At 41.4% G+C, this 12,257-nt stretch overlaps 1 protein-coding gene across 2 annotated transcripts in view; it reads left to right on the forward strand.

Moving 5' to 3' along the window:
* The window catches only part of RAD54L2 (RAD54 like 2), a 68,759-nt gene that overhangs the window by 14,179 nt on the left and 42,323 nt on the right, over positions 1–12,257 (forward strand). For both annotated transcript variants that reach the window (XM_066558433.1, XM_066558435.1), the window contains exon 2: positions 6,872–7,078. In XM_066558433.1, the coding sequence (XP_066414530.1) occupies positions 6,928–7,078 (151 nt within the window). In that variant the 5' untranslated portion in view covers positions 6,872–6,927. The remainder of the gene's footprint in view (positions 1–6,871; positions 7,079–12,257) is intronic.

Below are 12,257 nucleotides of genomic sequence, written 5' to 3' on the forward strand. Positions count from 1 at the left end.
CTGAAGGCAGTGAATCATTCCCCTGTAAGGAAATGTGCTTCTCTGGGAGGCAAAGAGAGGAGTGTGTGTGCATGGGGTGATACTGAGAAAATAGGATAAAATTAGACCTTTTAACATTAGGAAAAGTTGCAATTTTCCTCATCCTGAAAGATGAAGACATTGTTTATGAGCTATCCCTGTCTGTTTCTGAGGGATACCCTTCAAGGAGGTGAGCCATAGCATATCTCAATCACCAAAGCCACAGCTTGTCTTCAAAGAGTGACAGTGACTGATCTTTCCTTGAGAGGGGAATAGCTCCGTGCCTTTTCACTCCTCTCTGTTCCACTGCTTCTGTTTATGTAATTTAGTCTTGATTTATTACATAACTTCTTCTCTGGCACCTATGTATGACAAGACCTTAAGTTCCAGAGGGATCTTTCAGTCATCTCTATCTTTCCTGCTTGGGAATTGGCTCATATCTTGACATAGTTTGGGTGTTCACGAAGAGAAGGCTTGGCACACCTCTCCCATGATCTGACTTTTCAAACTTATCTTTTGGAATTTGAGAATGGTTATCATTAATGCAAGGTAGGCAAGAATTTTCCAAATTAATCTGCTGGATAAAATGCATTGAATGTAATTTGGAATCCTGACACACTGTGCCCTACTATAGAGTTTTCTCCACCATTTGAAATATTTTCTTAGGGTTTTACTCCTTACACAGGTTGTTTTTTCTATAGCTGTAGCAGCATGGGCAAAACATCTAAAAACACATTCAAAAGTGGCTTTTACATTGAAATGCTGTTTGAAGGAAACAGTGATCAGGGAAGGAGAGTTTCCTTTAGTAGGTAATGCAAGTGCCATTTATATAGAATTTGACAAAGCTAAAAACATCGATGGAGATTCTGTGAAGTAAGAGAAATTTTTTGTTAGTTTGTGATGGTGTTACTCCAGATGTCAGTAATTACTGTAAGCAAAACTGATCACATGCTTCTTACTTCAGGTAGCCTGAACTTTTATGCAGTAACAAACAAATTGCTCTTCTATGATGGTCCCCACTGGTAAGGACATTTTGAGTATTTGAAAGGAGAGAGTTGACTTATAGGAAGTCAATTTCTGCTTTAATATGATTAAACAAAATTGCCCTTAGAAGCAACGCATCAGTGATCAGGCAAATAATTATATACCTATCTAGATATACATACATAAATACAAACACAAAAACATTTGCCCATTTCTGCTGGCTGTATCCAGAGGTGAAGAACCTCACAAGGTCTGTGGGGGAGGGAATGCTGGCATCTTAGGGAGAGTTCAGGTTTTCTTTAAGGGTCACAAGATGTTGCCAGTGCTGGCAGTGGGGTGTTCCCACATGCCTCCCGAGGTGCAGGAGAGAAGGGCCCTGTGGCTGCTCCCACAGCAGGTGTTGGATGCTCAGGTTGTGTAAGGAGCTGCAGATGCTGCCATTGACTCATGCTGGCTCTTTTTGTTCAGATCACAGTGGGAGCCAGGCCTTATGTAATGTTCATTGTCACATTCTCAGTGCTAGCACTGTCATGTCAGCAGAGGGGAAGGATTAGCTCTCCCTTTTCTTTCTTTATGGGTTGATTTTATGGGTTTTTTGTTTTTTTTTTTTTTTTCTTGTGTTGTTTTGGGGTTTTTTTTCATTTCTCCCACACTTTCTTGCAGCAGCTTTTGTTGTTCGTGTTGTCAGGGAACAGCCAATTTCAGGCTGGTTTTAGTTTTGTGGTGCCTTTTTGGAGGGAGATTGTTAGCCTGGAGAGAATAAAAGAGCAGGTCCTGCAACGCTCTCAAAACTGATACATGGATGTGTTTCTAAAAGCAGTCTTATTTTTTTTTGCTCTCAGTTCCTGTTCTCCACAAATCACAGTGGGCTCCTTAATACTCACATGCAGTGTGGATGAAGACCAGATCCATTGTTCAATATTTATGTGGAATGGGGAGAAGCACACTTGCCTTCCTCAGAAGGGTGGTCCAGGACAAGCAGATGCTCCTCAATTTATGATTTCACAGGCTGCTTCTTTTTCCTTCAGTTTAATATTCCTGTGGAGAACACATCAGTTAGAGGGGATCAATGCTACTTAGTTTGTTTGTGATTTGAACAAGACAAAATGAAGGAGGAGAATTGTTTTCTTCTTTCCCAGCCAGCAGCCTGTGGCCACCAGTTAGCTGTGAGTCACAGCAGAGAAACTGCATAGCTGGACTCTCTACAGTCTCAGGCTGCAAAGGAAGAAGGGATCTAAATCACAAAGTATCAATTAAGGATGGCTTTAAATGCAACTTGGGGGGAATAAGTTCCTTTTGTTTTTTCAGGAAACACTTCTTTGCTTTGTTTAAAGCATATAGAGGTCTGCTGGAGTACTATAGTAAAACTGTTGGCTCCTTTTTGAAAAAAATATTTATCCTTTTAGGTGATTCCCCTGATACCATTTTTTACATGATAATTTAATAGAGGCTTTAATATGTTGCATAATGTAAATTAGAGAATTTGAAGTGTTTGTTGGACTCAAACTGTTCAAAACCACTGATCTCAGGTTATTTCTAACTAGATTTTGAAGTGGAACAGAGAACTATTAATTGTTATTTTGCAATAACATTGCAAGTTACCACTTGCAAACTGTTACAGGACTTTTTGTCATAGAGAAGCTTAAGCTCATAGTTCCTTTACTCATGCAGTTGTGTGCTTTATGGTAATGTTCTGCTAGATACTGGAGGCTGCCTATGAGGTACCAGAATGGTGCTAGTAGTGGTCTAACACACAGATGAGATTTCCCCCAAGGAACCATCATTACCCTCATACATGTCCAGTTTGGAGTGTTTGTGTGTGAGCTGAGTGCACTGAGAGGAATCTTATGGCCCCAATCAACCATTTTACTCTTTTGTTGCCCAACAAAAAAGAAAAACAGAAAAGGAAATTATTGTTTCCATAAAACACGACTGTGTAACAAACAGTGAAGAGCGTTATGCAGTACAGACTTAGAAATATCTGTTTTTATTAAAATCTGTTTTATTTGTCTGTGCAAATCCTCTTTCAATTTGCCAGGGTGCTTGATCCTGTTTCTGTGGCCTGGCACCACAGTGGCCAGTGTGAAGTCTTGGTTACAAAACAGGCTTTAAGGGACAAATCTTGATGAGTCCCAGATATTGGGCTTGGCTGGAGGTTGGAGAGGTGATGGAATCCTCTTTACTGTTCAGCACTGGAGCAGCATTAGTGTTAAACCTGCCCTTTCTGAAGGGATTTGTATGGGATGGTTGTGTACTCAGGAATGAGCATGTCCTGTCCCTAAATCGCTTGTGTTGTAGTGGGCAAAGAGCTTCTGTAAGGTTACTTTGGTTTTTGTGGGTTTCTGTAGGTACAGGGAAACCCTGCTCCTTCTCCTCAAGTGAGGAAGGACTCTATTCTGCCTTGTCCTGCATCCTTGCTTTTTACTTGATGATATCTGTAATAGTTAATTAAATAATGGTTTACTATTTACACTGCTAGTGGATCCTCTGATGAAAGTGATGTACAGAAATGCCCTAAGTCCCCACATCCCTTGATGACTGCAGTTTCATTTAACAGTTTGGCTCATGGCATGCACAACTCTGCTGTGAACAACTATCGTGTAGAAGGGGAAAAGTTGCGTTCACATTTCTCTCTCAACTTTATATGTGAGAAGTAATCTTAAAGCTTTGCAGAGGGAAAGAAAAACGTTAGGACAAAAGAAATGTGTCCAAATTCTCAAGGTTTCCTCACCTAGAAGTGGGGCTCCTTTCTGTGCAGGCTTGAGGAGGAGGCAGTAATCAGCACATGGCATTTACTTACTATCTGAGGTGTTCTACCTTAAAAAAGCAAAGCCCAAAAAACTTCAGAACTATTTTTATCTTTGTTGAAAGACGGGACATAATACATGAGAGAGGCTGTCTTGGATGTTAATTTGATGTGCAGTTGATTGCAGGGTTTAACTTCTGGGTAGGATAAACATGACAGCTCTTTTTTCCTCCCTGAGTAAGCAAGAGGAATTTTTCCAAGTGTTTCCCCCTAAGATCCCAGCCCGGTTTCTCAGCAGCCTCACCACTGTTGAGGCACTGTGCTGGAAGGCTGAATATCTGCTGTAAGGGTGGTGCAGAAGGTTTGATTGGGATTTCTTGGAGCCGTAACCCTCCTGAGCTCACATCCCGTGCGGGGATGTGTCAGGTAATCAGTTTATCTCTCGCAAAGTGCCCTTCCTCCAGCGATTAAACACTGAGCACAGTGCCTGCGTCTGCAAAGGCAGGAGATGGGGCAGGTTGGAATAACTCAGCCATAAAACAGTAGCGGCAGCCACAATCTGGCCCTGTTGTGTAATTCCCCTTGGTGGGAGGCTCCGAACTGGGTCAGATCGGTGTGAGAAACGAGGGCAGGCTCTGGGCTGTGCACCGCGTACCTGCTGCCACCAGGCAGGGCGGGAGCCCTCCCGGGACCCAGCCCCAGGGAGGGGAAGGGACAGAGATAGACGGCAGCACGACAGTGGGCACGGAGCAGTTAACCATCTTTGTTTCACCCAGCTCTGCAAGATTTAGTTAAGTTTTTTCAAAGGCTTCTGTTTAACTCTCCTGCATATGGCCGGGGCTGCCGAGCGGGTGTCAGGAGTTGGCTTATACAGAACGTTTAGTTACTGCTAAACAAAAATAAAGCTTAGATTCGAGCCCTTTTGTGCTCCAGTCTGAGGGAGAGCTGCTCTCCACTGGGTTTGATTTTATCTGTTAAGACACAGGGACCCATAGCCTTGCATTTAAACAATTTTCAGAGAATGTTTTGTGTTTTGATTTGGGTTTTTTATATTTTAAGGTTCTGGGACAAATGATGGGACATGAGAGGATGACACACAGGAGGATACTGATGGGACAAACTGTGTCATGTGTCATTCTTTGACCTGGAGCCTTTAGTGACATTACAGCACTTCTGCTTTTGCTGTTTGTAGAGGAGAGTTCATTCCTGCTGTATTAGCAGTGTTTGTGTTTCTTTGGTTGGTTGGTTCCATGTAAAAGAAAAAATAAGCCACTGTTTTGAAATAGACCTTGTTTTGAAATAGACATAGACTTTAGCACAACATTTCTTAGGAAAATCTTCTGATAATAGATGGCTTTGTGTATGCAGCCCTCGACTGAAGTCACCAAACGCCAGAAAACAAGAGATGCTGGAGGTGACTGTGTTGCAGCAGCCTGACAGCAACTGGGCTTGTACCTGCAGACCACAGAAGCTGAATTAATATCTTTGGCTTGTGTAAACTGGCACAGTTCCACTTGAGCTAATTCAGGTTTTGGCCTTTTCTGCCATCTGCTTGACCAAGCCAACTTATTCTGTGTGACACGTGTACTAGTGGAGGGACTTCAGTTGTCTCTGCCTGGTGGTAAAGAGCTCCTGGGACTGAGTGGTGAAAGGCTTCCTGTTCCAAAGCCAATCTCTGCAATGCCTTCTCTTCCCTGCGTTTACTTTCTTTCTGACACTCTTCAATGTTATTCAATGGCAGAGCAGGAGCTGATGACTTGAGCTGGAATAATTCAGCATACTCAACAGTTAGACAGTTAGGTTTTCAGCCCTGCTACAGGGGTGTTGTCTTTAACCTTCAGGTTTCTGAGTTAATCTGGTAACTGCTGAAACACAGCTGAAAATGAAATTTAAGTGTTAAATTAAATGAAATTTTAAGTGTTTACAGATATTTGAACTGCCTTATCTGCTTAGATGTTTGGGATTTAGGTTTGTTTTTAAGTGGCTGATTAGTTCTCAAACATTTTATAGTTTACAGTGGAAATGTGGTATAAGTAGGGGGCAGTGGGAAGTGAGTGATGAGGAAATGTTTCCTTCATCCTTCTTTAAAGGTTTTGGAGAATGTGTGGATAGTAATTCTTCTGCAGCTTGATCTTTGAATACATACTTTGCTTATGTTCCTTAAGATCAAGATGCCTTCTTTATTTTCCTTTCTTGGTTGTGTTTCTTTTCATCCATCTTATATGGCTCCTCTAGGATCATTCTGTGTGTATGGAAGAGGAGTGCTCAGGAGTACCCATCACTGACTAGAAGTGACAGTGCATGACCTGAACAGATAAACTGGTGACTTGGTGATTACCCTGGTCCTCTCTTGAGGCTTTATTTTTGTGGTCTACCACAATTTCTGCTGTAATGCACTGGAGTGATGTAACAGAGGAGTTATGTATAGCCAGCCCCAGTTCTTCTCCTTGAGAGAAAGGAAATGCAAATTTTGTCTGGTCCATTCTTTCTTTGTGTTTACTTTTCTTCTTGCCCTGTTTTACAATGGGAGTTCAACTTTTACAACTGGATCTTTGTTGTTTTCTGCCCAAACTGTGAAGGTAACAGTGCTTTTGTTGTGTGGCTGGATCAGAGACTTCAGCCAGGCTATGGTGAGGAGGTGGGTGACCTTTGCAGTGGGTACAGCTGAGGCAGGAGGAGCTTTCTGTCTCTGAGCCACATCTGCTCACTGTGATGGTGTTTGCAGGGATCAGGGTAACAGGTATCCAGAGGCGATGCTGACACTGATCCTTTTTTGTATGCTTCCTTTTTGGATAGTAGTATTTTGAAATTATTCACATAATTTATTAGTTTTTGCATCTCTGAATAATCAGGCATTGATAACAGGAATTTTTCAGCAGGAAGATTCCTCAAGGGCACCAATGAAGAGATGGAGATTATTCAATGCTGGGCCTGTATCATTATGATCCATTTCTTGCAGCATCTGTTTTCTCCACAGGATTTTGTGCTTTGTCTGATATCTAAGTCTGTTATTTAAAAGGCTGATTTGGTTTTTTCTGTGCAGTAATGCTGCTGTGATGTTGAGCCTTGGGGCTCAAAGGCTGGGATTTGCTGGGCTCACATTCCTCTTTGGTGTCCTTGCAGGGCTGCCTCACGGTAGAACATGAGCAGGTAATGCACAAGGAGCACCACTGGGAATCATGTCAGACGAGTCAATCTCAGGGAGTGATCCGGACCTGGACCCGGACTTGGAGCAGGAGGATATGGAAGAGGAGGAGGAGGAAGATGAGGAGGAGGCGATGGAGGAGGACAATGATGGGGATGACGAGGAGGACTTACTTGATGAAAGTGGTGAGTGAATGGGGTTGGGAATATACTGATGCCTTGTGAAGGCTGGCCTAGAACAGAGGCTAGACAGAGTTAAAGATTAAAGGAGGGATTTATTAAAAGATCTCCATGGATCCACCTAGGGCAGCACAAGAGCCCAGCCAGGGCTACACCCCAGTTGAACCAAAATGATCACAAAATGCACAACCACTCACGGGGTCTCTCACTTTTATCACTTCTGCTCCATTTGCATATTGCAGTTAATTGTCCAATTACAGCTTTAGGTTATGAAGTCCCACCCTTCTTGTTTTTCTCTCTTCAGTCCACACTGTTTATGCTCTTGGGCCTGAAATTTGGGTGGTAGTCCTTGGTCCCAAGCTAGGAGAGGAATTGTTTTGTCCAGCTACGCTGTGAAGAGAGCTCACCATCCCTTAATATGAAGCTCAGAACTACACACTAAAGCAGTACAGAATCTGAAAAATATAAAAGCTAAAACTTGAGGCATCAATACATTGTTATAGAAAACTGGCTGTCATCCCTTGGGAGATTGTGTAAGGTTTAGGATTTGTCCAGCTCTTGGTAGGGAGAAGTCCTTATGTGGCTGTTTAGTTTAAATAGGTATTTAATGTAGGTTAAATATGGTCTCCTGGCCAAAAATATTTCCATCAGGAAAACAAGGCACAAGTATAAATTGTAAGGAGGATAGAATTTTTAAAATAGCTTCAAATTTTGGGAAAGCAATTATGTAAAGTAAATGAACTGATTTGCAATTACTTGTATTATTTAAAGGATGTGGTGACAAAAAATATATTTATGTCATTGGCTTGTCCCATACATAAAAAATTTGATGAATGCTATGGACAATTATTGCTCATTCACAGTAATCATTTTTAACAGCTAGAAAATGTTCTTTACTGCCAACATACAGGTTGGGTTCTCCTTTGTTTGTTTTACAAGATCAAAGATGGAAGTGCTAAGTAAGTTGTCACCTTCTATCCTCACCTAGTTCCACCTGCCCTACTCTCTCCTTCAGGAGAGGAGCAGTTCAGGTCAGGGCTAATGCAGGGCTAATGCTAAATGGGCCTGTGCTGTGCAGGCTACATTTGAATGTTACCAGATAACTGCTCTGGGTCACAGCATGATCCTAGAAATGTCTCTTGGTCCAGAAGGGTGGATGTTCTAGGGCACAGAGACAGGAATGCAGAGCTCAGGTGGGGATTCCCCATGCTGAATTTGCCATCAACCTTTGTATCACAAAACTGTAGCCAGAGCCTAAGGGGATGCTCTATTCGCTTCCTTTAAAATTGCAATTTTTAATAACTTCAAAGGGTATGCAGGTATTTGAATATACCTAACCAACTGAGAGTAATCTTCCTTTTCTTAGCATAGAATGTGTTAAAAACAGATGCTTCTCTCTTCTTCTAGTTACTAAAGAATTTTTGGCTTCAAAATAAATTGTTGTCCTCAAGTGTTGTTTGTTTTGTTGTTATATTCTTTCAGCCATGTGCTATTTGAAGATGCTGTTTTGATTTTAAATGCTTTTATAAAAATGTTTACACAAAAACGAATGCATTCCTTTTTTTTTTTTTTTATTCACATGATGGCTTTTTCTAATGAGAAAGTAGCAGAAATGGAAGTGTTAGTTCAGGTAAGAAACAAGGGAATTCCCAGTATCAACACAGAGAAGAGTTACAAGGTCACAGGTTACTCTGTCTCAGACTGGTGATGATGATGATGATGATGATGTCACTTTGTTCACAGGACTCTGCAGCAGTGGGGCAGGAGGAAGTGTGATGTGGTTGCCAAACTTTCATTAACAGAAGGGAGTGTCTGTGTGTCATGTCCAAGTGGGTCATTCCCACTGTTCCACTAGTCTATTATCATAGACTGATGTGTTTTATCATCAACATCTATATTATTGTGAGTGTTTACTCACAGTTGTTTGTCAGGATTATTCTTTCCAAAGCAAACAAGATCAATATAGGTGTACAGAACATTGTGAACTGCTAATGACAGCTATTTATTTTCATGTTAAAACACTAGAAACATGTTTATGTCTTATATTTTTGTTGTGACTCATTAAAAATATTTTTTTTAAATGTAGAAAATAATGAGGGACAGTAAAAAGAATTTACATGAGAAACTAACATAAAGTATTTTTATGTTTATTCATTAGGTACAAGGGAAAACTCCCTCCCATGAGCTGAGCAAAGCTAGATTGCCTCTGAGGTTTCAGATTGTTCAGCTTTAATTCTGTCTGCCACAATATCAGAATGCTTTCTGGGTGCTTAGATGTATAATTATCTTCTGTGGAGGTGTCCAGTCTGCTTTTCCTGATATCTCCTTACAGCTACACATTGCCTCCAAAATGTCATTTGGCATCTGTATCACCTTAGATCTAATATAAAAAGGTCTCCTGCTCTTTAGCCTATGAAATACAACCAACTTCAGAATTAGGAGGTTCATTTTATTGTGCCCATCTGATGTTTGTAGTCTCATGGCTTTGTAGACTAACCTCATTCATAAATATCATATTTGGAACAGACAGTTTTATTCATAAGGGATGCAGTGCTCTAGTGTTTATATTATGAAGCTTTTAAAAAGCTTAATTTTAATAATTTCTGTTAAAACTTTGTTCTCCCTATTCCCAGCTGTGCTGTTCTCCTCCCCTCCTGGTATTGTGGTTGTTCTGATCCCACTAGGGATCCTGGGGTGATCTTTCCCTTGAGGATGGGCTCATGCATATTTCTAGCACAACAAGCTTTAGATGATTAATAAATCTTTCAAAGCTGTTTCTTGGAAGGCTGACAGGCTGCTTAAACATTTTCTCCAAACGGAAACTGATTACTTGCTTTAAATAATAGTGATTATATCAATTACAAAAATAACATTTTTACTGTTTGCTTGCAAACTAGTGGCTTTGTTTAGGATTTCCATGTATTGATGGTGGCTCAAATAACTTAAGAACTTTCCAGTGTTAATGTAATGTTATCCACACTTGGTAGTGGTTGATCATATCATCTCAGACTTAGCAGTGAGTTGGGTTTTGCATGTTTAACCTGTTTATGTCTTTCTGATACATGTTGAATGTGGAGTTAATCCTGGTGTGTAGTTTCAGTTTCATAGTCTTCTAGGAGTTCTTTTTACATTCTGGTACTTCAGTGCTATCTTCAGTTTTGGCACATTTTTCTCAGTTTTGTTTGCATTTAGTATAGGCTGTCCTGTAGGTGGTCTAGAGTTAGTTTGTACTTGTATGGTACAGGCTTTCAGTATGGAAGAACACAGCTCTTCAACCTTTGCCCCTGCCCTCAAGGAATCAAAAGAGCCTGAAAAGCTAGTTTTTTGAATATTTCTCAGTAAGTGAAAGCTAATAACCATGTGGCTTACATCCTTTATCCATTTCTTCAGTGGTGGCCAGTTAATGAACCTGGGCATCATGTGTAGGAAATCTTCCAGCTTTAGTCTTTTTTTTTTTCCCTAGAATTCTCCTTCCAGAACATACCTATTCTGACACTTACAGCCCCTTCCCTGGCTGCCAGACTGCACACCCATCCCAGCAGCACTCTTCAATCCTAGCCAGAGGCTGCCACTGTTTTCCAGCCTTGTCATCCCTGCCCACTTCATCTGTTTTTTCATCACTTGTGGGTTGCAGCACCTGTTTTATCATGTTTGATTTTGTGATAGCAATGCGTGACTGCTAGAAACTTTTTTTGTTAACTCCCTGAATCGTTTTCACTAGAAATGTGATGTACTGATGACTATAGAGATGAAGGGCTGTTTCAAGTCCTCAACTTTTTCTCTGATCCTGGTTGTTGCTCAGGGCTGTGTAGGACTCCATAGGAATAAAAGCTAATTTGAGCAAAGAGGAAACAAAGCTCCAATATGGATTTTACAGATCATTTCAAATGCGTGGACTGAGGTTTATACCTCAGAGCTTTCCCAAGGAAAGCTGTTGAGTGTTTGAATGAATCCCACTGTACTGTTCTGTTTTTTTCACTTTGGGAATGTCTCTGGATTATTCTGACTGATGTCTCTGGAATTCATTATCTCTTATTCATATGTATTGCTGTAATTCTGCTATTAATAGTGATGGCAAGTTGCTTGTTTTCTTACCTCTGAGTATATGTGTTAAATACTTTCTTAAAGTGCAGTTTGGGGTAGAAGTAGTTGTTCAGTTCTCTCAAAGATGTCTTAATGAGCACAAGCATTCAGACCCTGTCCTCAAAGGCTCCTAGCTGTGTTTGCATTCCAGAGTGCATGGTACAGCAGACGGGTTGGAATCTGTGCTTTTCAGGTATACTGGTGAACAATTTTCCAGTACTACAGTAGTGCTGCAGTTCTTACTGTACAAGGATGCCAGGCAACACCAAATAATAATAATGTATTATGTGATACTGTTGTGATAAGACAAACTCCATGGAATTGGCCTTGTCTCCTGCCCTGTATTCTGCACTTTTTCTCCTTTCCTGACCCCTTTTTCTTTCCCCACATTCCAGGCCTGGGAATGTGCGAGCTCTGTGGCATTTCTGTTTGACTACTGGAGAACTGGAGGAGCTCCCTCTTCCCAGCTCAGACTCATACTGTTCCTCCTACTCCCTGGCAAAGTGCTGGAGCAAACCAAGACTGGTTTGTGTGGGGTTTTGTGGACATACAGACTCTTAAAGAGGAGTGAATGAGAAGCACAGTTGGTTGGTGGTACAGAACAGCGAGTCCAGGAGAGGAGGACACATGGGTGCAGTGATGTTTTGCACTGCAGCTCCTTGGTAGGGTGAGGGCATCAGGAAATTTCAGAACATCTGAGAGATTGGCACATGAGGTGAGTGAGGGGGAAAAGAGACCCTTTTCCCCACCCTAACCTCTTAAAACTGCTCACCCTGCTTGTGACATTTGATAGCTCAAACAGAGCCACCTTTCCTTTCTGCAGCACAATCCACAATGTATTTCAGTAGCTGCTTTTGCTTGAACTTGAGCTGCCACTTGGTACTCACAGTTTTGAACTTTCCCCCTTGATACCAAGGCAGGAGCTCTTGACTTCAGATGGCACCCACTGCTGATCCAAGCTTGAAAAGATCTCTGCTTACCTTGAGCCCTCACTAGAGGAAAGTCTGTTCATTTAAAGGGGTCCTGCTTGATTAGCTTTTCCTATGATTTTCACTTGGTTGTTGAGGGAAAAAATGTTGGCATGAAATTATAGCAAGTATGG

Source organism: Molothrus aeneus, chromosome 12 (genome assembly GCF_037042795.1).
Source record: "Molothrus aeneus isolate 106 chromosome 12, BPBGC_Maene_1.0, whole genome shotgun sequence".
Lineage (NCBI taxonomy): Eukaryota > Metazoa > Chordata > Aves > Passeriformes > Icteridae > Molothrus > Molothrus aeneus.